Source organism: Neovison vison, chromosome 5 (genome assembly GCF_020171115.1).
Source record: "Neovison vison isolate M4711 chromosome 5, ASM_NN_V1, whole genome shotgun sequence".
NCBI classification, from domain to species: domain Eukaryota; kingdom Metazoa; phylum Chordata; class Mammalia; order Carnivora; family Mustelidae; genus Neogale; species Neogale vison.
This window is the reverse complement of record NC_058095.1, coordinates 82,151,560-82,178,640: the sequence shown is the minus strand read 5'-3', so window position 1 is coordinate 82,178,640 and position 27,081 is coordinate 82,151,560. Positions and strand designations below refer to the sequence as shown.

The following is a 27,081-nucleotide window of genomic DNA, read 5'->3' as shown; positions in this document are numbered from 1 at the left end:
GCAGCAATGGCCACAGTCGCCAAACTATGGAAAGAACCAAGATGCCCTTCAACAGATGAATGGATAAGGAAGATGTGGTCCATATACACTATGGAGTATTATGCCTCCATCAGAAAGGACGAATATCCAACTTTTGTAGCAACATGGACGGGACTGGAAGAGATTATGCTGAGTGAAATCAGTCAAGCAGAGAGAGTCAATTATCATATGGTTTCACTCATTTGTGGAGCATAACCAATAGCATGGAGGACAAGGGGCGTTAGAGAGGAGTAGGGAATTTGGGTAAATTGGAAGGGGAGGTGAACCATGAGAGACTATGGACTCTGAAAAACAGTCTGAGGGGTTTGAAGTGGCGGGGGGGTGGGAGGTTGGGTTACCAGGTGGTGGGTATTATAGAGGGCACAGCTTGCATGGAGCACTGGGTGTGGTGAAAAAATAATGAATACTGTTTTTCTGAAAATAAATAAATTGGGAAAAAAAAATTACCCCTGTGTAAAAAAAAAAAAAAAAAAAAAATGAACCGGAATAGTGGAAACGAGTGAACAATACAAGCTTTCCTATGAAGTAGTGGTGGTTCTCTTGTAGTCCTTTTTTTTTTTTCTTTTTTGTTTGTTTTCTGGGGGAGGGGCCTGCCACGTGGGTTGTCAGTCCATGATGTTTCCTGAGTTAGTTCCCCCCCCCCAAGGGGGTGGGCTCTGGGGAAACTGGTTTTTTTCAGGCTTTTGTTCTCTGGCGGTTTTTTTGCTTGTTCACTTTTTTCCCTCTCACCTTGACCGCCTTTGATGGTTTTTGTAGTATTAGAAGAAATCAAACCGCACCCTGATCTCCGTCTCAGAGAGAAGCCTCAGTCTGGGTGCAGAAGCTGAATAAATTCCCTCTTGGCCGCTGGCAGCGCAGGTTCCAAGGTGCAGACCCTGGGGACGCAGGATCTTTTGCTCGTCCCCAAAGCCAAGGCAGTGGAGGCTGTCTGGGAGCTCCCGACCGCCAGAGAGGTTCCAAGCAGCGATCCCACACTGAGATTTTGCCGCCGGCCCTGGCTGGGAGTGCCCGGCTTGCGCGCACCTCTTTTCAGAGGCGGCTGTGGGTCGGGCACGCGTCTGGGGCACTGAGAACGGGGCGCGGGTCCGTGAGCCCCAGGCTGGGCTTTTGCGCGCCTCTGTCCAGGGAAGAGTTTCGCGCGCGCACGCGGCTTAGGCTTTGAAACAATGGCGCGGGTCAAGGAGCGCCCGCCGGGCCTCAGTAATTCAGGGGAGAGTGAGGGATGTGCGCGCGCATCTCAAGCTTTGTGGTAGGGCTAGTGCGCATTTTGCAGACCGGCGCGGCTCCCATCCCCTCACAGGAGCCGGAACCCATGCGCTCTGGGGCGCGCTGGCGGCTTAGGGATCAGGAGCGGTTTCTCCGCCGCACTCTCTCTGCCTCAGCGCCGGGGAGGCCGTCTGGGACCGGGGACTTAAGCCCCTCTCCCTAGCCGCCCCAATTCCCACAATTTCCCCCCGCGATCCTTTGCTCTTTTGGAGTGCTTTCAACCAGTCTCCGAGTTACTGCTGGTCCCCAGACACAGGGCGCTCTCGCTCGGATTGGGGTATTACTTTCCCACTGGTTGCCACTGGTGGCTCCCTCCCCCTTTTGTTTATCTTCTGATATCAGTCCGCCGTTCCCATACCGCTTTACCTGCTCACTGGTGTCTTCTGCCCCTGTAGAGATCCAGACGTGTATAATTCTGATCTCAGGCTGATTTCATGGGTGATCAGAGTTCTTTGGTAGGTAATCAGCTCACTTTGGGGTACTGGCTAAAAAGACGCCTCTTCCTACTACCCCGCCATCTTGTCCCCCCTCTATTCCTAGGTATTTTATGGTTTTGGGTGCAATTGTAAATGGGATTAACTCCTTAATTTCTCTTTCTTCTGTCTTGTTGTTGGTATATAGAAATGCAACTGGTTTCTCTGCATTGATTTTATATCCTGACACTTTACTGAATTCCAGTACAAGTTCAAGCTCCAAATCTGATTCCACAGATTTGGAGTGGAATCTTTTGGGTTTTCCACAAAAAGTATCATATCATCTACAAAGAGTGATAGTTTGACTTCTTCTTTGCCGATTTGGATATCTTTAATTTCTTTTTGTTGTCTGATTGCTGAGGCCAGGACTTCTAGTACTATGTTGAATAGCAGTGGTGATAATGGACATCCCTCCCATGTTCCTGACCTTAGTGGAAAAGCTTTCAGTTTTTCTCCATTGACAATGATATTTGTGGTGGGCTTTTCATAGGTGGCTTTGATAATATTGAGGTATGTGCCTTCTGTCCCTACACTTTGAAGAGTTTTGATCAGGAAGGGATGGTGTACTTTGTGAAATGCTTTTTCAGCAACTATTGAGAGTATCATATGGTTCTTGTTCTTTCTTTTATTAATGTGTTGTATCACATTGATTGATTTGTGGATGTTGAACCAACCTTGTAGCCTTGGAAAAAATCCCACTTGGTCGTGGTGAATTATCCTTTTAATGTACTGTTGGATCCTATTGGCTAGCATTTTGGTGAGAATTTTCGCATCTGTCTTCATCAAGGATATTCGTCTGTAATTCTCCTTTTTGATGGGGTCTTTGTCTGGTTTTGGGGTGAAGGTGATGCTGGCCTCATAAAATGAGTCTGGCAGTTTTCCTTCCATTTCTAGTTTTTGGAACAGTTTCAGGAGAATAACTGTTAATTCTTTAAATGTTTGGTAGAATTCCCCTGGGAAGCCGCCTGGCCCTGGGCTCTTGTTTATTGGGAGATTTTTGATGACTGCTTCAGTCTCCTTACTGGTTATGGGTCTGTTCAAGTTTTCTGTTTCTTCCTGGTTCGGTTTTGGTAGTTTATAGGTCTCTAGGAATGCATCCATTTCTTCCAGATTGTCAAATTTGCTAGCGTATAGTTGCTCATAATATGTTCTTATAACTGTTTGTATTTCTGTGGTGTTGGTTGTGATCTCTCCTCTTTCATTCATGGTTTTATTTATTTGGGTCCTTTCTCTTTTCTTTTTGAGAAGTCTGGCCAGGGGTTTATCAATCTTATTAATCCATTCAAAGAACAAGCTCCTAGTTTTGTTGATTTGTTCTATTGTGTTTTTTTTTTTTTTTTGGTTTCTATTTCATTGATTTCTGCTCTGATCTTTATAATTTCTCTTCTCCTGCTGGGTTTAGGCTTTCTTTGCAGTTCTTTCTCCAACTCCTTTAGGTGTAGGGTTAGGTTGTGTATTTGAGACCTTTCTTGTTTCTTGAGAAAGGCTTGTATCCCTATATATTTTCCTCTCAGGACTGCCTTTGCTGTGTCCCACAGATTTTGAACCATTGTGTTTTCATTATCATTTCTGTCCATGAATTTTTTCAGATTCTCTTTAATTTCCTGGTTGACCCATTCATTTTTTAGAAGGATGCTGTTTAGTCTCCATGTATTTGGGTTCTTTCCATATTTCCTCTTGTGATTGAGTTCTAGCTTCAGAGCATTGTGGTCTGAAAATATGGAGGGAATGATCCCAGTCTTTTGGTCCTGGTTGAGACTTGATTTGTGACCCAGGATGTGATCTATTCTGGAGAATGTTCCATGTGCACTGGAGAAGAATGTGTATGCTGTTGCTTTGGGATGGAATGTTCTGAATATGTCTGTGATGTCCATCTGGTCCAGTGTGTCATTTAAGCCTTTATTTCCTTGTTGATCTTTTGCTTGGATGGTCTGTCCATTTCAGTGAGGGGGGGTGTTAATGTCCCCTACTATTATTGTATTATTGTTGACGTGTTTCTTTGATTTTGTTATTAATTGGTCTATATAGTTGGCTGCTCCCATGTTAGGAGCATAGATATTTAAAATTGTTAGCTCTTCTTGTTGGGCAGACCCTTTGAGTATGATCTAGTGTCCTTCCTCATCTCTTATTATAGTCTTTGGCCTAAAATCTACTTTATATGTTTCCACCCCAGTTTTCTTTTGATGTCCATTAGCATGGTAAATTGTTTTCCACCCCCTCACTTTAAATCTGGAGGTGTCATTGGGTCTAAAATGAGTGTCTTGTAGACATCATATCGATAGGTTTTGTTTTTTTATCCATTCTGATACCCTTTGTGTTTTGATTGGGGCATTTAGCCCATTTACATTCAAGATAACTCCTGAAAGATATGAATTTAGTGCCATTGTATTGCCTGTAAGGTGACTGTTACTGTATATTTTCTCTGTTCCTTTCTGCTCTACTGCTTTTAGACCCTCTCTTCGCTTAGAGGATCCCTTTCAATATTTTCTGTATGGCTGGTTTGATGTTGGCAAATTCTTTTAGTTATTGTTTGTCCTGGAAGCTTTCAATCTCTCCTTCTATTTTCAATGCCATCCTACTGGATATAGTATTCTTGGCTGCATATTTTTCTCATTTAGTGCTCTGAATATATCATGCCAGTTCTTTCAGGCCTGCCAGGTCTCTGTGGATAAGTCTGCTGCCAGTGTAATATTTCTACCATTGTATGTTACAGACTTCTTGTCCCAAGCTGCTTTCAGGATTTTCTCTTTGTTACTAAGACTTGTAAGTTTTACTATAAGATGACGGGGTGTGGACCTATTTTTATTGATCTTCATGGGGGATCTCTGTGCCTCCTGGATTTTGATGCTTGTTCCCTTTGCCATATGAGGGAAATTCTCTACAATAATTATCTCCAATATACGTTCAGCCCCCCTCTTTCTTCTTCCTCTGGGATCTCAATTATTCTAATACGGTTTCGTCTTATGCTATCACTTATCTCTTGAATTTGCCCCTCGTGGTCCAGTAGTTGTTTGTCTCTCTTTTGCTCAGCTTCTTTATTGTCTGTCATTTGGTCTTCTATATCACTAATTCTCTCTTCTGCCTCGTTTATCCCAGCAGTGAGAGCCTCCATTTTTGATTGCACCTCATTAATAGCTATTTTTATTTCAAGTTGGTTAGATCTTAGTTCTTTTATTTCTCCAGAAAGGTCTTTTATATCTCCAGACAGGGTTTCTCTAATATCTTCCATACCTTTTTTGAGTCCAGCTAGTACCGTAATAATTGTCATTCTGAACTCTTAATTCTGACATATTATCAATGTCCATATTGATTAAGTCGCTAGCCGTCAGTACTGCCTCTTGTTCTTTTTTTCATGGTGAGCTTTTCTGACTTGTCATTTTATCTAGATAAGAATATATAAATGAGAGAATCAAATACTAAATACTAAGGATGGCAAAGACCCCAGAAAAATAAAAGCTAATCAAATCAGAAGAGACCCGAAACTGAGAGGAGAAGGAAGGGGGAAAATAATAATTAAAAAATAAAAAATAAAAAATATCTATGTATTAGACTGGTGAATAGAACAGAGCCACCCACTTGATTTTGGGTGTATTCTGGTATCTTACAAGAAACTACCTACCAAAATTATATAGAAAGAAAAACATATATATAGAAAAATAAGGGCAAACATGATTAAGGAATGGAATATGACTGTAAAGATGGAAATTAAAAATGATTCTAGGGGCACCTGGTTGGCCCAGTAGGTTAAGTCTCTGCCTTCAGCTCAGGTCATGATGTCAGGGTTTTGGGATCGAGCCCTGCATCGGGCTTTCTGCTCAGCAGGGAGCCTGCTTCCCTCTCTCTTTCTGCTTGCCTCTCTGCCTACTTGTGACATTTCTCTGTCAAATAAATAAATACAATCTTTTAAAAAAAGATGTAAAAAAAGGAACTGATAAGATAAGTTTGTGGGAAAAAGAAAAAAAAGAGGAGAGAATGTGATCAGGGTGGGGACTAGAAAGCCATGTGCTAGATTTAGGGTATATTTTGATATATTTGAAGAAGTTGCATTCCAAAAGTTTAAAGAAAAAAAGCCTATATGCATTAAAAAAATAAGGTTAAATACACGAAGGGATAAAATATGACTATAGCAATGAAAATTTAAGAAGATTTTTTAAAAATTAATTAATTAATTATTTTATTTTATTTTTTAAAAATTATTATTTATTTATTTATTTTCAGAAAAACAGTATTCATTATTTTTTCCCCACACCCAGTGCTCCATGCAAGCCGTGCCCTCTATAATACCCACCACCTGGTACCCCAACCTCCCACCCCCCTGCCACTTCAAACCCCTCAGATTGTTTTTCAGAGTCCATAGTCTCTCATGGTTCACCTCCCCCTCCAATTTACCCAAATTCCCTACTCCTCTCTAACGCCCCTTGTCCTCCATGCTATTGGTTATGCTCCACAAATAAGTGACACCATATGATAATTGACTCTCTCTGCTTGACTTATTTCACTCAGCATAATCTCTTCCAGTCCCATCCATGTTGCTACAAAAGTTGGGTATTCATCCTTTCTGATGGAGGCATAATACTCCATAGTGTATATGGACCACATCTTCCTTATCCATTCATCCGTTGAAGGGCATCTTGGTTCTTTCCATAGTTTGGCGACTGTGGCCATTGCTGCTATAAACATTGGGGTACAGATGGCCCTTCTTTTCACGACATCTGTGTCTTTGGGGTAAATACCCAGGAGTGCAATTGCAGGGTCATAGGGAAGCTCTATTTTTAATTTCTTGAAGAAGATTTTTTAAAAAAAGGTATTGTTAAGATAAAAGAGTTAAAAATCGACACTAGAGGATAGAGGAACAGTTAAAAAAACAGAATAAGAAGAAAATTTAAAAAAATTTAACTCTGCAAGACTAAAGGATCGTGGGAAGAGAGCAATGAATTCTAAGTATTGCTTTCCCCTAGCTCTGAATTTCCTCAGTTCACATTGATTGGTGAACTTCGTCTTGACTGGATGTTCTTGTTGATGTTCTGGGGGAAGGGCCTGTTTCAGTGATTCTTAAATGTCTTTGCCCAAGGTGGAATTGCAGCGCCCTTGCCAGGGGTCAGGCTAAGTAGTCTGCTCCAGTTCGCTCTTGGTAGCTTTTGTTCCCTGAATGCTTTCTGTAGAGCTTTGGAGGATGGGAATGAAAATGGCGGCCTCCCAATCTCCAGCCCCAAGGGGAGGAGAGCTTGGGCCCCCACTCCTCAGTGCACCTTCAGAGAAAAACATTCAGTCCCTCCCATCTCCTGGTCTCCGGTTGTACTCCAAGCTCACCTGGACTGTGACCAATTGTTTCTATCTGTGACCACGGCCCCGTTTGGAGTCTCCAAATCCAGCAGATTCCTGCCATGTACTCCCTCACCGCTCCTCCCAGAGGAGGAAGGAGGGGGTCTCTCCCCATCTGCAACTCCATGAGCAGCGGCCCAACTGTGCCTTGGATCATGGTTTAAGGTAACCCTGAGCTGAGAACTCACTCCTTGGCTCTGTCTCTGTAGCCAGCTTCCCTTCTCTGATACCTGGCAGCTCTGCTGCGCTCAGACACCCCTGGTCTGTCTTTGACCCCGTGGGTCCTGGGACCATACTGTGCCTCTGGAGCGATGTCCCTCATTGGAGCAGGTTTCTAAAAGTTCTGCTTTTGTGCTCCGCTGCTCCACTGCTTGCCGGGAGCCGGCCCCTCCCCCCGTAGTCTATCTTCCCGTTGCTTCGGATTCACTTCTCCACATAGGCTACCTTCCAGAAAGTGGTCGATTTTATGTTCCTAGAATTGCTGCTCTTCTCTTCTATCTCCTATTGAGTTTGTAGATGTTCAGAATGGTTTGATAACCATCTAGCTGAACTCCTGAGACCTAATGATATTTTAGTCTGTTACTCCTCAGCCAGCTTGCTTCCTCCCATGTCTCAGGTTTTCTTGATGATAGCCTTTCTGACAGTGTGAAGTGATATCTTGTGGTTTTGATTTGCATTTCCTGGATGCTTAGTGATGTTGAGCATCTTTTCATGTACTGTTGGCCATTTGGATGTCTTCTTTGGAAAAATGTCTATTAAGTCTCTTTGCCCATTTTTCAATCATAGTTTTTGTTTTGTTTTTGTTACTGAGTTATAAGAGTTCTTTCTGTATGTATTATCTGATATATAGTCTGCAAAAATTTTCCCTTTTAGGTTGCCTTTTCATTTTGTTAATTGTTGCTTTTGTTTTATAGATGTTTTTGATTTTTGATTTGTTGATTTTTGCTTTTGTTGCTTGTGCTTTTGGAATAAGGAAGGTCATGATCCCAGGGTGTTGGGATTGAGCCCCGCATCAGGCTCTCTCCTCGACAGGGAGCCTGCTTCCTCGTCTCTCCCTCTGCCTGCCTCTCTGCCTACTTGTGATCTCTGTCTGTCAAATAAATAAATAAAATTTTAAAAAAAGAGAAAGTATTGCTAAGACCAGTGTCTAGGAGCTCCTTCCCTCTGTTTTCTTCTAGAATTTCTATGGTATCAGGTTTTTTATGAAAGTCTTTAGTCAAAAATAGAGATCCAATTTCATTTTTCTGCATGTGTTCAGTTTTCACAGCATCATTTATTGGAGAGACTATCCTTTCCTTGTTGAATATTCTTGGCTCCTTTGTTGAATATTAATTGATCGTACATGTGAGGATTTATTTCTGGGCTTTCTGTTCTGTTCCATGGGTCTGTGCCAGTACTATTTTTATGCCACTACCATACTATTTTAATTACTATATTACAGTATAGTTTGAAATCAGGAATTATAATGCCTCTAGCTTTGTTCTTTTTTCTCAGGATTGCTTTGGCTTTTGGGGGTCCTTTGTGGTTCCATACAGATTTTAGGATTCTTTGTTCTAATTGAGTGAACACTGTCATTGGTATTTTGATGGGGATTGCACTAAATCTGTAGATTGCTTTGGGTATTATGGACATTTTAATTCTTACCATGTGCACAGTGTGTATTTAATTTTTCCCATCAGCACACACATATTTGTGTCATTTTTAGTTTCTTTTATCACTGTCTGGAAACTGTAAGTTTCCAGGTACAGGTCTTTCACCTCCTTGGTTAAATTTATTTCCAGATATTTCATTCTTGTTGATGTAATTATAAATGGGATTTTTTTCTTAATTTCTCTTTCTGTTAGCTTGTTATTAGTGTATAGAAACTCAGCTAGTTTTGTTTTTTAGAGAGAGAGCACGAGCAGGGGCGTGGCAAGGGGTAAGGAAGTGGGAGTCTGTTAAGCAGACTCCATGCTCAGTGAGGAGCCCAATTTGGGGCATCATCCCACAACCCCGAGATCATGACCTGAGCTGAAATCAATAGTTGGACGCAACTAACTGAGCTACCCAGTTGCCCCTCAAGTTGTCCCTTTATGTTAATTTTCTATCCTATATATTTACTGAATTCATTTATTCTTAGTTTTTTGTTTTTTGTTTTTTGTTTTTTTTTGGTTGAGTCTTTAAGGGTGTCTTAAATTTAGTGTCATGTTGTTTGCAAATAGTGACACTTTCTATCCAATTTGATGCCTTTTATTTCTTTTTCTTGCCTAATGGCTGTGGCTAGGACTTCCAATTTTATGTCAAATAAAAATGGCAAGAGTGGGCCTCTTTGCCTTGTTCTAATACCAGAGGAAAAGCTTTTAGCTTTTTACCATTGAGTGATAGTTATTTTAATATTCTTTTCCTTTAACCTTTATACTATAGTTGTGTTTAATACAGCATCCTATTGTAGAATGAAGTTTTCTATATTCGTTTATAAATTTTTCGTCTTTACCATTGTGTTGTGTGCTTTTGTGCGTTTTCATGTTGCTGATTAGCCTCTTTTTGTTTCAGCATTTCTTGCAAGGCAGGTGATTAAACTCCCTCTGCTTTTGTTTATCTGAGAAAGCCTTTATTTCTTCTTCATATCTGAAGGATTACTAGATAAAAATATTTCTTGGCTGGCAATTTTTGTATTTTATCACTTTGAATATGTCATTCCACTGTCTCCTGGCCTGTAGAGTTTCTGCTGAGAAATCCAGCTAGTCCTATGGGTTTTGGCTTTTTGTTTCATTTTCTTTTTGTAGGTTACTTTTTTTTTTTTTTTCTGGCTGCCTTTCTTGTCCCTCTCCTTTTTTTAAAAGATTTTATGTATTAGTAAGATTTTGCATGAGCAGGGGGAGGGGCAAGGGGAGAGGGAGAGGGAGAAGCAGACTCCCCTCTGAGCAGGGAGCCCAACACAGGGCCTGATCCCACAACTCTGGGATCATGACCTGAGGGACCGGAGCCAAAGGCAGACACTTAACTGACTGAGCCACCAGGTACCCCTTTAAGATTCTTTGTGATTAATTTTTGATCTTAGAGAAGATCTTCTCACATGGAGATAATAGGGTATCCCATTAGTTTCATGGACTTGTTTGTTCAAATCCTTCCTCATGTTTGGGAGTTCTCAGCAGTAATTTCTTTAAATAAACTCTCTGCTCCCTTCTCCTTCTCTTCTGGAACCCCAGTTCTTCCAAGTATTTGCCTTTCTGATGGAATCTCATACCTCTTGTTGGTATTCTTCACTCTTTTAAAATCTCCATTCCTGCTTCTCTTCTAACTATATTATTTCTGTATTCCTGTTCTCTAAGTCACTTTTTTCTTCCACGTGGTCTGGTCTGCTAATGATGCTCTCTTTTGCATTCTTCATCTCATTCATTGAATTCTTCCCCTTCAGAATTTGGCTCTTTTTTATAATTTTAGTCTTTTATAAAGAACTCCTGTTTATTAATTTATTCCTGATTTCATGGAATTGTCTTGGGTTTTCTTGTAACTTGGTGGATTTTTTCATAGAAAACAATTTTGAGTTCTTTATCAGTTAGATTGCAGTATTTCATGCCTTTGAGTTTGGTTGCTAGAGAATTATTATTTTCTTTTTGTGATGTCATTTTTCCTTGATTTTTTTTTAAGGTTTTATCCATTTATTTGACAGACAGAGATCACAATCAGGCAGAGAGGCAGGCAGAGAGAGAGGGGGAAGCAGGCTCCCTGCCGAGCAATGAGCCCAATGCAGGGCTCGATCCCAGGACCCTGGGATCATGACCTGAACCAAAGGTAGAGGCTTTAACCCACTGAGCCACCCAGGCGCCCCCTTCCTTGATTTTTTAATACTGTTTATAGCTATGGACTTCTGTTATCACATTTGAAATAGCAGATCCTCCTTAGTTTTTATGACTTCTTTGGTTTTTACAGTTCACCAGGCTGGCTATTGGAAATCTTTCTTCTGTATTCCAGAAGGTGGTATGATAGCTCAAATTTGTAACCCTGCCCACCAACTGTGGCCTCTTTTCTGAGCATGCTCCCTGCCTACCAGATCTTGCTTTCTTGGATGTAGTTGGGAGGACACACAAGGAACTGGCAGCAGAGTTGGAGAGGTTTGGGTTTAGCACTTGCACTTTGAGGGTACCCTTGGGCCTAAGGGAAGATCCTTGAGTGGGATCCTACCAGAGTCCTGTGGGTGACTTCTATTGAAGTGCTGAAGCAGACAGCAGGGACCACGTTCCTCTAATGCTCTTTGATATTCTAGTATGCTTCCTTCCCTTTCTCGTTCCTTCCCCAAGTCATGGGGGTCCTTCCTCAGAAATCTGGGTACTGCCAAGAGATAGAGTTTTCTGTAGCCACAACCCACATAACTGAGCTAGCTGGGCAGTCACTCATTGCTTTTGCTTTCTACTGCTTCCTTTGGGAAGGTTGTGACTGCCACTGCCAAACAACCTAGTATGCAGTGTCACCCTGGGGAGGGGAGCAGCTCTGGCAAGTTCTTTACTCTGTGTCTAAACTCATCTCTGGCCTGTTCCAGTGGTATGCTAGAATCTCCCTTCAGGCAGACTAGATTTCTACATTTTCTCTCTTGTCTTTGGGTATCTGCCAATGTTTATAGCTCTCTGGGTTTCTTTTCCAGTTGTGGTGAGTGGGAGTGAGGTAGGTTCACCAACTCCTGGAGCTGCATCCCTAATTGAGGTCTTATTTTTGGATGCACAGGTAGGCAAGAATCCTCCTAGATCTGTTGGTGTAAGGTGCTGAGGCACTTTTATTCAGTTATGGAGGTCTAATAAGTTGTTTAAAATGGGGAGAAAGGGGCGCCTGGGTGGCTCAGTAGGTTAAGCCGCTGCCTTTGGCTCAGGTCATGATCTCAGGGTCCTGGGATCGAGTCCTGCATTGGGCTGTCTGCTCAGCGGGGAGCCTGCTTCCCTTCCTCTCTCTCTGCCTGCCTCTCTGCCTACTTGTGATCTCTCTCTGTCAAATAAAGAAATAAAATCTTTAAAAAAAATAAAATGGGGAGAAAAAAGGAATGACTTATGCTGCTTCGATGCTTGATAGTACCTTAAAGTTCCCCCAAATTCCTCAAATTCTTTTTTTTTTTTTTTAAAGATTTTATTTATTTATTTGACAGAGAGAGATCACAAGTAGGCAGAGAGACAGGCAGAGAGAGAGAGAGGAGGAAGCAAGCTCCCTGCTGAGCAGAGAGCCCAATGCGGGACTCGATCCCAGGACCCTGAGATCATGACCTGAGCCTAAGGCAGCGGCTTAACCCACTGAGCCACCCAGGCGCCCAAATTCCTCAAATTCTTACTCACTGTTGGGTTTTAGTTTTTTTCCTTTATAGGTAGTGCCTCTTAAGTCTTCCCTGTCTTGAAGTCATAAACATATCCTTCTATATTATCTATAGCTATTCCTAAAGCTATATTATCTATAGCTATTCCTAATATCTATAGCTATTTAATCTTTCTTAAATTTATATTATATGTAATTTATAAAGTATGTTTATACAGTGCTCAGAATGGTAAACACAGCCGTAGGAGTCAGAGCTCCATGCTGCTCACTTTTCCTGGACCTCCCAGGGGGTGTTTAGCTTAGAGGCTTCAAGTTACTGCTCATGAACAGCTTGAGAGAATTAAGCTTGATGGGATTGAATCCTGGTTTCCCTTTATTAGTTGACTACTCTGGCATGTTATTTAACCTTAGCCTTGGATTCCTCACCTGTAAAATGGGGATATTAGTCCTTTTTAGAGCTTACTTTGCACCTTGGAGGTGGAGGCAGTTCGTCCTTTATCATATCAAAACAGAACACTCCTTTCATGCCCAGAACCTGTCTCCTGTCCACCTAATTGGCCAAGCCAAAACACTCCAAAGGATTTCTAAACTAAACCTCCTGGTGTTGATATTTTCTGAGTCAATTAAGTAGGTTGAACCGTATGAAACTGCTGATAACTTGGCTCTTTGGGACCTATAAGACCTATCAGTGATCTAACAAAGTGCACTTAAAACTTTCTTTCTCACTGGGTGCCAAACAAGCCGCCTCAGATGCCTGCCAACCTCCTGAATGGACTCTGCTTTTCTTCTTCTTCTCTACGTGTTCTCCATGTAGCATCCAGTGGCACGTACTTGAAAACTTTCAAATCAGGAATGTTCATAATATGACTATTGGTATATAGGAAGAAAATATTAGAACTTCAATGTATTTTTTAACATACATTTTAACATACATTTAACATTAATTTGTTGTTGATTTGTGTGTATGCTTATTTTATAATAATGTATTACTAATACAGTATATTATTGGTGTGCTAGTCAATCTAAAAAGTTTAGAACACAGCAGTTAGGTCTAGATTTTAATGAAATACCCAGTTATTTTGTTAAGCCTCTAATTAAAGTCCTTGTGATTATTTCCAAAATAACTTTGGGTTCATCTGTTAGGTTAGTTGAACAACTATCTCTTCCTCTAGATTGTAAACTCTCAAAAATAGATATTGTCTTTGTCTTTCTTAGTCACACAGATTTAAGTGCCTAGTAAATATCTGAAACTCATTAATAAACTCCTATAAATTGGTAACAAAAATATTAAGAATACCTTAATGGGTAAAGGACAGTAGTTCTTTTTTTTTTTCCTAATTAATTTATTTTCAGAAAAACATATTCATTATTTTTTCACCACACCCAGTGCTCCATGCAAGCTGTGCCCTCTATAATACCCACCACCTGTTACCCCAACCTCCCACCCCCCCCCCGCCACTTCAAACCCCTCAGACTGTTTTTCAGAGTCCATAGTCTCTCATGGTTCACCTCCCCTTCCAATTTACCCAAATTCCCTACTCCTCTCTAATGCCCCTTAGGACAGTAGTTCTTAAGGGGATATGAACTAAGGAAATGTTTGACCATAATACTAAGTAAATTTAAAACTTTCAATTAAATCTTAAAATTAACTCTTGACAATTATATTCTAACAGGCAATCTATCTCGAAGATCCAAGCCTGTGCCTCATCGCGATTTAGGCAGTTCGGATAAGGGACAAGTAAATATCTTTATATTTTTATATATTTAAGCATACATCACTCAGGCTTAGTTATTAGTTAGTTATTTAAGTTTCTAAACCATTTATAAAGGAGGATTTTATAAAAGATTTTATTCATTTATTTGAGAGGTGTGAGGGGGAGGGGCATAAGGCGAGGGAGAGATTGAATCTCAGGCTGACTCTGTGCAGTCGTGTGGAGCCTGACTTGGGGCTTGATCTCACGATCCGGAGATCATGACCTTAGCTGGAACCAAGAGTCAGACGCTTAAGTGACCTACCGAGGTGTGCCTATGAAGGATGTTTTTTACTTAACATTGTGAATGTTTTTTATAGAACACCAAATGCTAGTCATTAGTCATTGAATCCTATAATAGTAGAACCTGGCATTTGGAAATAAATGTGAGTTTTAGCTGCTTGAAATGTGATTAACATGTCCTTTAGGACAGATGAAAAGAGAACATCTTGTCCTTACAGATTGCCTCACCCAGGGAGCCTCCCGAACCAGTGGACTTCCCAGATCCTGCATGTATAAAGGACAACAAAAAAGAGGAAAAAGAAGAAATTCAGGGAGAAATCAGTCATCCTGATGGAAAGGTTAAAAATTTTTTAAAAAAATAATGAATACTGTAAGAAATACAGGTTAAAGTAGAGTTGGAACACTTAGATTCTAAGTTAATTGGTCTTTAACACTGTTGAGGACACTTAAGAACTGTAGTTCCTTGGAGTGTGACCTTAGTTTGAGCCTCTGGACTCCTAAAAATGCTTGACACACACATGCATTTAGTTGCCATTTTTAGTGTAGAGATACAGCAAAAGAAGGAATATACTTCCTTTGTTTAAACGCTGTTCTTCCTCTAAACATAGCTAAAAAGTGTCATCTTTGGTACTTTTTAAAAGCTTCCATTCAAGGTTTACCCTTCCTGCAGCCTTTCTGTCCACCTCCAGCTACACAGTTTTATTTTTGTGTTTAGGAAATTTTTGAGCAGGATACTGCCTGGCTGGGTGTTCCAGCTAGAAGAAAGACTAAAAAGGGAAGGGCCATAAACAGGTTTGTTAGCAGGGAGGGGATGAGGTAATTTTCCCTCAGGTTTATAGAAAATCTACTTTTCCAAATACCCTAATTTGACCTATTTTAATTGAAATTTTAAGGCCAAAGTTCACTGCTAGTCTCACTACTAGTCTTGAGGAGTGAGGGAAGGACAAAAGAACAGTAGTAGAAGGAAGTAATTATAGACTTTTCCTGTACAAGTCCTGCTTTCATGTAACAGATTGTTGGTGGGAAAAGGTTTTCTTTTTGAGAATTCTGCTGATAAATGGGAAAGGAATGAGAAAATTTGAGAATCATCACTGTGATGATGATCCCTTATGAAATAAGGGATCTAAGCAGCTGTCATGAATAAGCACTGAACTCCTAGATGAGAGGTTGTTGGGTCTTCATGGCAGATCTAACTGATGTGACCCCGTTGGTCTTGCAGTCATGAGGACAGTCACATACTGCACTTCTGAATGTGTAGCCGTAAGAAGCTCTCAGCAGTTTGCAGAAAGTATTCTTATTAGAATAATTCAACTAGACTTTATTCATTGCCTCTTAGCTGTAACTACTAGTTTTTTCTCAGGAAGTATAGGGCATACAAGAACATGTTAAATGACACCATGATTGGAAAGCAGTCGACCAACTCCAGAATCTGGGAAATTTTACATGTTCAGTGACCCAGTTCTTTCAATAAGTAATCATCATTAAAAAAGGGGCAGGGAGGGGAATGTTAAAGGTTGAGACATGTCATCAAGTGTTGTTTTTGGACCATATTTTGATCCTGATTCAAATAAACTGTAAAAAGTCTATTTTGTGAATATAGGGGAAACAACATGGAAGTTAAAATATGGTGAATGAATAACAGTTTGTTAGGGACAGTAATGATTTGGTTATATTATAAACCTACCCTTAAATCAATTGAAGTGTTTTACATGTGACATGATATCTGTGGTTTGCTTTAAAAAAAAAAAAAAAACAAACTCAGCAGAAAAGAAATTGAAGGTGATAGAATCAAATCGAAAGATACTCCATGCTCATGGATTGGAAGAATGAATATTGTTACAATGTCCACTACTCAAAACTATCTACAGATTCAGTGCAATCCCTATCAAAATGGCAACAGCATTTTTCACAAAACTAGAATAATACTAAAATACGCATGTATAAAATAAAAACCCTGAATATCAAAAGCAATTAAGAAAGAAAAAATCCTAGACTTCTAGTTGTATTACAAAGCTGTAGTAATGGAACAGTATGGTACTGATACAAAAATAGACACACAGATCAATGGGACAGAACAGAGAGGCCTGTTTTACGTTTTTTTGTTGTTTTTTTTTTTTTTAAAGAGGACAGGTTTTTGTTGTTTTATTTTAAAGATTTTATTTATTTATTTGACAGAGAGAGAGAGAGAGAGAGAGAGGGCAGAAGCAGGGGAGAATAGAGGGAAAGTGGGCTTCCTACCAAGCAGGGAGCCCAATGTAGGGCTTAATCCCAGCACCCTGGGATCATGATCTGAGCCAAAGGTAGACACCTAACCAACTGAGCCATCCAGGTATCCCTGAACCCATGCTCTTATGGTCAGTTAATCTATGACAAAGGAAGCAAGAAAGACAACGGGAAAAAGACAGTCTCTTTAATAAATGGTGTTAGGAAAACTGGACAGTTACATGCAAAAGATGAAACTGGATCACTTTCTTATACTATACACAAAAACAAACTCAAAAGAGATTAAAAACCTAAATGTGAGACCTGAAACTATAAAAATACTACAAGAGAGCACAGGCAATAACCCCTTTGACATTAGCTCTAGCAACATTTTTCAAGATAGGTGTCCTAAGACAAGAGAAACAAAAGTAAAACTATTGGGACTACACCCAAATAAAAAGCTTTTGCACATAGCAAAGGAAACCATCAATAAAACAAAAAGGCAACTCTGAATGGGAGAAGATATTTGCAAATGACATATATGATAAGGTGTCAGTATCCAAAATATATGAAGAACTACACAACCCCCCCCAAATAATCCAGTTAAGAAATGGGCAGAGGATCTGAACAGACATTTTTCCAAAGAAGATATACAGATGACCAACAGACACATGAAAATTTCAACATCCCTAATCAGGAAAATGCAAATCAAAGCCACAATAAGCTATCATGTCACACCTGTCAGAATGGCTAATAGTCGAAAAGACAAATAACAAGTGTTAGAATGGGGGAGAAAAGGAACCCTTGTATACTGTTGATGGGAATGCAAACTGGTGCAGCCACTGTGGAAGACAGTACAGAGGTTCCTCAGAAAGTTAAAATAGAAAAAAAAAAGTAAAATAGAAATACCACTTTTCTACTACTGAGTATTTGCTGAAGGAAGCAAAAACAATAATTTAGAAAGATATATGTGCCCTTAAGTTTATTGCAACATTATTTACAATAGTCAAGGTATGGAAGCAACCTAAGTGTACATTGATAGACAAATGGATAAGGAAGATAAGGTGTGTATACACACACAGACACACACATACAGTGGAATATTACATAGCCATAAGAAAAGACGAGATCTTGCTGTTTGCTACAACACGATGTACCTAGATGGTATTATGCTAAGGGAAATAAGTCCGACTAAGTACCATATGATTTCACTCACATGTGGAATCTAAAAAATCAAATGAGTAAACCAAAAGCAGAATCAGAACTATACATATAGAGAACAAACTGATGATTACCAGTGGGAGTAGGGTGGGGGTATGGACAAAATGGGTCAAAGTGAGTGGGAGATATAGGTTTCTAGTTACGGAATGTGTAAGTCATGGGGGTGAAAGGAACAGCATAGGGAATATGGTCGATGATACCTTAATAGCATTATCTGGTGACAGATGGGAAAGCTACACTTGCGATGAGCACAGCACAACATACAGACTTGTAAAATCACTATGTTGTACACCTGAAACTAATGTGTATCAACTATACTTAATAAAAAAAAGAAAACTCAGCAAAAAATGAGTTTGTTTTGGGGGAATAGGTAACAGAAGAATGGTGAATTGTTGATACTCAGAGACAATGGTTTTGAGATGATGTTTTTGCCTTTTATTATGAAAGAGTTCAAAGTAGGCAGTTTGGAAGAGAATTAGGGATATTTTTGTCATGTGTCTGGAGGAAATCTATTGATAATCTGGTGTTTTTTTGTTTTGTTTTGTTTTGTTTTGATAGGTAGAAAAGGTTTACAAGAATGGGTGCCATGTTATATTGTTTCCAAATGGAACTCGAAAAGAAGTGAGTGCAGATGGAAAGACTGTCACTGTCACTTTCTTTAATGGTGATGTGAAACAGGTCATGCCAGATGAGAGAGTGGTAAGTTTCCCTAGGAATGTTTTTCTCCATGGCTTAAACCTCTCTAGAGAAAACACATACTGACTTTGTGTCTTTACAGATCTATTACTATGCATCTGCCCAGACCACTCACACTACTTATCCAGAAGGACTAGAAATCTTACATTTCTCAAGTGGACAAATAGGTAAAAACTTGCTCTGCCCTCTCCTAGTTAACTACTTTCCTTTCTTTAAAATTAAATACTTATAGTAAATAAGTATTAATTACTTGGAGTAAATACTTACAGTAAATACTTTTTAAAACAGAAAAACATTTCCCAGATGGGAGAAAAGAAATCATATTTCCTGACCAGACTATCAAAAACCTATTTCCTGATGGAGAAGAAGAAAGCATTTTTCCAGATGGTACAATTGTAAGAGTACAAAGGTATGATTTCTGTTAAATTTGCTTCTAGATTTGCCAAATTTCAATTTCTATTTCCAAGTGATTTTGAAAAAGTCCCAGAAGTTTATTTTCGCTTTTGTTTCCTTTGCCTTTGGAGACATATCTTGAAAGAAGTTGCTGTGGCTGATATCAAAGAGATTACTGCCTATGTTCTCCTCTAGGATTCTGATGGATTCCTGTCTCACGTTGAGGTCTTTTATCCATTTTGAGTTGATCTTTGTGTACGGTGTAAGAGAATGGTCGAGTTTCATTCTTCTACATATAGCTGCCCAGTTTTCCCAGCACCATTTATTGAAGAGACTGTCTTTATTCCACTGTATATTTTTTCCTGTTTTGTCAAAGATTAATTGACCATAGAGTTGAGGGTCCATATCTGGGCTCTCTACTGTTCCACTGGTCTCTGTGTCTGGTTTTTTTTTTTTTTCCAATTTATTTATTTTCAGAAAAACATTATTCATTATTTTTTCCCCACACCCAGTGCTCCATGCAAGCCGTGCCCTCTATAATACACACCACCTGGTACCCCAACCTCCCACCCCCCTGCCACTTCAAACCCCTCAGACTGTTTTTCAGAGTCCATAGTCTCTCATGGTTCACCTCCCCTTCCAATTTACCCAAATTCCCTACTCTTCTCTAACACCCCTTGTCCTCCATGCTATTTGTTATGCTCCACAAATAAGTGAAACCATATGATAATTGACTCTCTCTGCTTGACTTATTTCACTCAGCATAATCTCTTCCAGTCCCGTCCATGTTGCTACAAAAGTTGGGTATTCATCCTTTCTGATGGAGGCATAATACTCCATAGTGTATATGGACCACATCTTCCTTATCCATTCATCCGTTGAAGGGCATCTTGGTTCTTTCCATAGTTTGGCGACTGTGGCCATTGCTGCTATAAACATTGGGGTACAGATGGCCCTTCTTTTCACGACATCTGTGTCTTTGGGGTAAATACCCAGGAGTGCAATTGCAGGGTCGTAGGGAAGCTCTATTTTTAATTTCTTGAGGAATCTCCACACTGTTCTCCAAAGAGGCTGCACCAACTTGCATTCCCACCAACAGTGTAAGAGGGTTCCCCTTTCTCCACATCCTCTCCAACACATGTTGTTTCCTGTTTTGTTAATTTTGGCCATTCTAACTGGTGTAAGGTGATATCTCAATGTGGTTTTTTTTTTTTTTTCCCCAATTTATTTATTTTCAGAAAAACAGTATTCATTATTTTTTCACCACACCCAGTGCTCCATGCAAGCTGTGCCCTCTATAATACCCACCACCTGGTAACCCAACCTCCCACCCCCCCGCCACTTCAAACCCCTCAGACTGTTTTTCAGAGTCCATAGTCTCTCATGGTTCACCTCCCCTTCCAATTTACCCAAATTCCCTACTCCTCTCTAACGCCCCTTGTCCTCCATGCTATTGGTTATGCTCCACAAATGAGTGAAACCATATGATAATTGACTCTCTCTGCTTGACTGATTTCACTCAGCATAATCTCTTCCAGTCCCGTCCATGTTGCTACAAAAGTTGGATATTCGTCCTTTCTGATGGAGGCATAATACTCCATAGTGTATATGGACCACATCTTCCTTATCCACTCATCCGTTGAAGGGCATCTTGGTTCTTTCCATAGTTTGGCGACTGTGGCCATTGCTGCTATAAACATTGGGGTACAGATGGCCCTTCTTTTCACAACATCTGTATCTTTGGGGTAAATACCCAGGAGTGCAATTGCAGGGTCGTAGGGAAGCTCTATTTTTAATTTCTTGAGGAATCTACACACTGTTCTCCAAAGAGGCTGCACCAACTTGCATTCCCACCAACAGTGTAAGAGGGTTCCCCTTTCTCCACATCCTCTCCAACACATGTTGTTTCCTGTTTTGTTAATTTTGGCCATTCTAACTGGTGTAAGGTGATATCTCAATGTGGTTTTAATTTGAATCTCCCTGAGGGCTAATGATGATGAGCATTTTTTCATGTGTCTGATAGCCATTTGTATTTCTTGATTGGAGAAGTGTCTGTTCATATCTTCTGCCCATTTTTTGATGTGTTTGTCTGTTTCATGTGGGTTGAGTTTGAGGAGTTCATTATAGATCCTGGATATCAACCTTTTGTCTGTACTGTCATTTTCAAATATCTTCTCCCATTCCGTGGGTTGCCTCTTTGTTATTTTGACTGTTTCCTTTGCTGTGCAGAAGCTTTTGATTTTGATGAAGTCCCAGAAGTTTATTTTCGCTTTTGTTTCCTTTGCCTTTGGAGACGTATCTTGAAAGAAGTTGCTGTGGCTGATATCAAAGAGATTACTGCCTATGTTCTCCTCTAAGATTCTGATGGATTCCTGTCTCACGTTGAGGTCTTTTATCCATTTAGAGTTGATCTTTGTGTACGGTGTAAGAGAATGGTCGAGTTTCATTCTTCTACATATACCTGTCCAGTTTTCCCAGCACCATTTATTGAAGAGACTGTCTTTTTTCCACTGTATATTTTTTCCTGTTTAGTCAAAGATTAATTGACCATAGAGTTGAGGGTCCCTATGTGGGCTCTCTACTCTGTTCCACTGGTCTATGTGTCTGTTTTTATGCCAGTACCATGCTGTCTTGGTGATCACAGCTTTGTAATAAAGCTTGAAATCAGGTAACGTGATGCCGCCAGCTTTATTTTTGTTTTTCAACATTTCCTTAGCGATTCGGGGTCTCTTCTGATTCCATACAAATTTTAGGATTATTTGCTCCAGCTCTTTGAAGAATGCCGGTGGAATTTTGATCGGAATGGCATTAAAAGTATAGATTGCTCTAGGCAGTATAGACATTTTAACAATGTTTATTCTTCCGATCCAAGAGCATGGAATGGTCTTCCATCTATTTGTGTCTTCTTCAATTTCTTTCATGAGTGTTCTGTAGTTCCTTGAGTACAGATCCTTTACCTTTTTGGTTAGGTTTATTCCCAGGTATCTTATGGTTCGTGGTGCTATAGTAAATGGAATCGATTCTCTAATTTCCCTTTCTGTATTTTCATTGTTAGTGTATAAGAAAGCCACTGATCTGTTGCTAGGACTTCTAATACTATGTTGAACAAGAGTGGTGAAAGTGGGCCTCCTTGTCTTGTTCCTGATCTCAATGGGAAGGCTGCAAGCTTTTTCCCACTGAGGATGATATTTGCTGTGGGTCTTTCATAGATAGATTTGATGAGGTTCAGTGAATTTTTAAAATCTTAAAACATTTATATGTCATTCAGAATTTCAGAAAGTTTATCAGTGAATACAGAGACACACTTTGAGAGCATACTCATAACTATAGCATATTCTTTTCTGTTCAGCATTTTGGAGTTTAGAACTGAGACATATAGGTTCTAATATATAGTCTATAACCTAGAAACTTAAAGGAATTCTGTATAGCACTTCACAAAAGGGGAATGGCAAGTATTTGTACAGAAATGAATTTGGTGGCGTGCCTGGGTGGCTCATGTGGTTAAGTATCTGCCTTTGGCTCAGGTCATGATCCCAGGGTCCTGGGATTGAGCCCCCCATTGGGCTTCCTGCTCAGCGTGGAGTCTCCTTCTTCCTTTCCCTCTGCCCCTCACTACTGCTCATGCTTTCTCTCTCGAATAAATAAAATCTTTAAAAAAGAAATTAATTTGATGAAATATGAAAACTAAATATTTAAGACACAGAGAAGGAAAGCTACCCTATCAGTTTTTAAGAACAATCGAACAATGATGGCAGTATTTGAATTAGACTGTATCTCTTCTTATATTTTGATTTTCTGGGTATCCCTGTCCCTGCCTGATTAGTATTTTAGTCCTCTGGCCTCCCTGACTCAATTCTTTAAAATAGCAACTTCTTTATCCTTCTGAGTGTTAAATTTCTTGAAATTAGAGACTTCTTAAGTCCACAATACAGAGCTTTTCATAGTCACCATTTTAATTGAAACCATAGTGAAGATCTGTCCTACTTAAGTTTGTACTCTCCTCTTCTAGAGTGTGCATTTAACTACTTGAGTTCAGTAATTGAAAGTTAGCAAAAAAAAAAGTAAATGGTAAAAACAATAAAATAATTCAATATTATAATAATTCAATAGTAATTATAATTAATAATTAATTATAAATAATAATAATTCAACAATAAAATAATTCAAATAATGTAGGAACTTTGATGTTCATGGTAGTGTTTTTCTTTAACATGGTTTGAAACTTTCTTTGGTTCTCAACTAAATAAATACCAATCTCTCCTAAAACTTGAAGAAAATCTTATATGTAAATTATACTTTGAGCAATTTCAGAAACTTTTCCATCTTTTTTTTAACTCTTAAGTTTGAAATTTTTTATAATAAAAAGTAGAGAAAATAATATGAAAAACTCCATGTATCCATCCATTCATCTTCAACAAATATTAACTTGTGGCTAGTCTTTTTTCATCTATATTCAAGCAAATCCCAGATATCAGATCATTCAGGATTATTTTGGCATTTTTTATTTATAGTGGTTCTTCAACTTCACTGTGCATTAAAACCACCTGGAAGAATTGTTCAATTGCAGATTGCTGGATCCCACCCCAATAATTTGCATTACTACTAATGTTTCAGGTGATGCTGTCATCCCTGGTCCTGGGGCTGCACTTGATAAAAGAGTGGCTCTCAAAACGGCTTTTTGGTCTAACACTTATATGTGGCATAAAGCCATTACATTCACATACAATCTGAGAAGTAACCAAAATAGCAAAAAACTACTGAGTTGAGAAATGGTGATTCACAGTCTGTAGCCTAGCTTTGTGTTTTTAACGGCACATAAAGATTTAGATTCAGTTTGAATGTCCTGCACACACATCAAGCAATCCACTTGGGATTAACAGATACTTTGTTGCACTGCTTCAGAATGGGTCTTAAGTCTGATTTATGGCCCTTCCCAGGGATATAAATGCTCTTCTCCAACCTGATAAAGAGCAAGCACTCAGACTGCTTATAACTTAGTGAAAAGGATAAAGGTCAAAACTGAAAACCATTTATTTATAAGATTTTATTTATTTATTTGACAGAGACACAACAAGAAAGGGAACATAAGCAGGGAGAATGGAAAGGGAGAAGTAGGCTTCCTGTCAAGCAGGGGGCCTGACATGGGGTTTGATCCCAGGACTCTGGGAGCATGACCTGAGCCAAAGCCAGACGTTTAATGACTGAGCCACCCAAGCACCCCCATCTATATTTTTAAAAAGATTTTATTTATTTGAGAGATTGAGAACACGCGAGCAGGGGAAGTGGCAGACAGAGGGAGAAGCAGTCTCCCCATTGAGCAAGGCGCCTGACGAGGGGCTCAATCCCAGGACCCTGGGATCATGACCTAAGCCCGAAGGCAGCCACCTAACTGACTGAGCCATCCAGGCACCCCTGAAAGCCATATTTTAATATAATGTCCAATTTTTCTTAGAGGCAGAATACATATAAGGTTAAAAAGCCTAAGCATTTTGTAGTGAAAACATAAATTCATTAAAAACTTTTCATGGGGGCGCCTGGGTGGCTCAGTGGGTTAAGCCGCTGCCTTCGGCTCAGGTCATGATCTCAGGGTCCTGGGATCGAGTCCCGCATCGGGCTCTCTGCTCGGCAGGGAGCCTGCTTCCTCCTTTCTCTCTCTGCCTGCCTCTTTGCCTACTTGTGATCTCTGTCAAATAAATAAATAAAATCTTTAAAAAAAAAAAAAACTTTTCATGGGCACATTTTTTAAATTTTTTTAAAGATTTTATTTATTTATTTGACAGAGCGAGATCACAAGCAGGCAGAGAGAGAGAGGAGGAAGCAGGCTCCCCGCCGAGCAGAGAGCCCGATGCGGGCCTCGATCCCAGGACCCTGAGATCATGACCTGAGCCGAAGGCAGCGGCTTAACCCACTGAGCCACCCAGGCGCCCTTCATGGGCACATTTAATTGCTAATTTGGTCAATGGAACTGTCAGCTTGAAGCAGAAACAGGGTGGAAAGAATTTTTAAAGAAGGTACTGTGCAGGGAAAGGACCAGTGGAGGTTCTAAGGAGAGAACTGCCAGAATCAAAAAGCCACTTTTAGAGCATTTTCCTATTGTATATTTAATAATTTAAAGAAATTAAATTTTATTTTAAATTTACAGAGATGGCAACAAAATCATAGAGTTTAATAATGGCCAAAGAGAACTACACACTGCCCAGTTCAAGAGACGGGAATATCCAGATGGCACTGTTAAAACTGTATATACAAATGGTCATCAAGAAACAAAATATACATCTGGTCGAATAAGGGTTAAAGACAAGGATGGTAATGTTTTAATGGATACAAAATTGTAATGATCCTGTGCCTGACTAATCATGAAATAACACTAACTGATTTTCTTGTTAAAAAATACATTTCTTGTGGTTACTGTGGTTTAATTTATATATGGTGTGTGTGTGTGTATATATATATAAATGGAAAAGACTGTTTGGATTATAAAATAAAACACCATAGCTTTTTACATTCTTTGAAATGTACAAGAACAGCTTTCATTTTTAATTCACCTGTCTTTCTACAGTTAAATGCACGACTAAGGAAAGCATTATTTGTTATAAACTGAATGGGCAAAAATAATGAGGCATTTCTTTTGAAGATGGTTATAAAAGCCAAGAAGTACAAGAAATAAAACAGCACAGATATTCCACGAGCACATCAGCCATAAAACAAGGACTTGCAGAAAAAGTTTACTTGAGGAGTAAGAGAATGTCTCTAGTCAGAATATACTGTGTTCAGTTAGTTCTAAAATTAAAGCATTTTATCTACTGAAGAGGTTCTTTAGTTGTAATAGAATAGGAGGTTAAAACACTGAATGAATACAGACAGATCAAACACCAAAAGAGGTAGAAGAATTCATTCTGTGAGTACAGATAAGCACAGGAGAAAACATTTACTGTGGTGGTATGTAATGGTTAAAATGGGAGACTTGAGAATGGAGGGGGTGGGAAAAATCACTAGAGCTCGTGTTAAAGATCAACGACAGGTACCTTGATGTTAAAATCTATAAAGCTGTATAGGTTGACAGAAGCAAGATGTCCTTGAAGGAAGGATAGGTTATCTACATATCAATTTACATAATAATTACAGGTTGTATAGTCCCTTAAAGGGCAATATACAGTAATATTGGCAATGACTCCCACTTTTTTTTTGAAGGTATTAACAAATTTTATGAATATCATAGAACTTCTAGAATACTTAAAATAGTAACATATATCCATACAATTGTAACCCAAAAAGTTCTATCATCACTTTTTATTGAACATAATTTAACATAAATTACATAATTAAAAATAAACCCAATTGCTTTAACATCTCTCTTTCACAAAGTTGTGAGATCAAATTTAATTTGAGATTTTTCAGGGACTCTCTGGGAGTTTTCAAAGTTAGTTCAGGATCAAAAATATTCTATTTAGAATTTGATTTGGGGGAACTTGACAAAAATATTAAATGTTCTGAATATTTTATTAACTAGAATTTGGATTATCTATTTAACCACAGTGACAATAAAAGATTTTGAGAGCAAATACCCACGATTATATTAGTGTAAATAACTTAGATCTTTTACAGTTGAGAATACTTGGTTTTGTTATGTAATCAAAGTCCTGATAAAGGCACATGAAGCACAGGGCATTACTCTAAAACACAAAATATGTTTTCCAGGCAAATTACTTAAAAAATAAAGAAGAAAACCTTTTCTAAAAATAATTTCTTATTAAGAACAGGTTAATAATCTAAGAAAAGTATTTTTTTACAGAGAAACCCAAATTCTAATTTTGCACTAGTGTGCTTTTGACATAAATGTTCATTTTTTTAGAACTGATAAATCTATTCACTTTTTTTTCCCCAATTTATTTATTTTCAGAAAAACAGTATTCATTATTTTTTCACCACACCCAGTGCTCCATGCAAGCTGTGCCCTCTATAATACCCACCACCTGGTACCCCAACCTCCCACCCCCCCGCCACTTCAAACCCCTCAGATTGTTTTTCAGAGTTCATAGTCTCTCGTGGTTCACCTCCCCTTCCAATTTACCCCAACTCCCTTCTCCTCTCTAACACCCCTTGTCCTCCATGCTATTTGTTATGCTCCACAAATAAGTGAAACCATATGATAATTGACTCTTTCTGCTTGACTTGTTTCACTCAGCATAATCTCTTCCAGT

At 39.2% G+C, this 27,081-nt stretch overlaps 1 protein-coding gene across 3 annotated transcripts in view; it reads left to right on the top strand.

Moving 5' to 3' along the window:
* The window catches only part of CENPJ (centromere protein J), an 85,288-nt gene extending 60,015 nt beyond the window's left edge, over positions 1–25,273 (top strand). For all 3 annotated transcript variants that reach the window (XM_044249369.1, XM_044249368.1, XM_044249367.1), the window contains 6 exons: positions 14,048–14,112; positions 14,587–14,706; positions 18,350–18,490; positions 18,570–18,654; positions 18,776–18,896; positions 25,023–25,273. In XM_044249369.1, the coding sequence (XP_044105304.1) occupies positions 14,048–14,112; positions 14,587–14,706; positions 18,350–18,490; positions 18,570–18,654; positions 18,776–18,896; positions 25,023–25,215 (725 nt within the window). In that variant the 3' untranslated portion in view covers positions 25,216–25,273. The remainder of the gene's footprint in view (positions 1–14,047; positions 14,113–14,586; positions 14,707–18,349; positions 18,491–18,569; positions 18,655–18,775; positions 18,897–25,022) is intronic.
* The last annotated feature ends 1,808 nt before the right edge of the window (positions 25,274–27,081 follow it).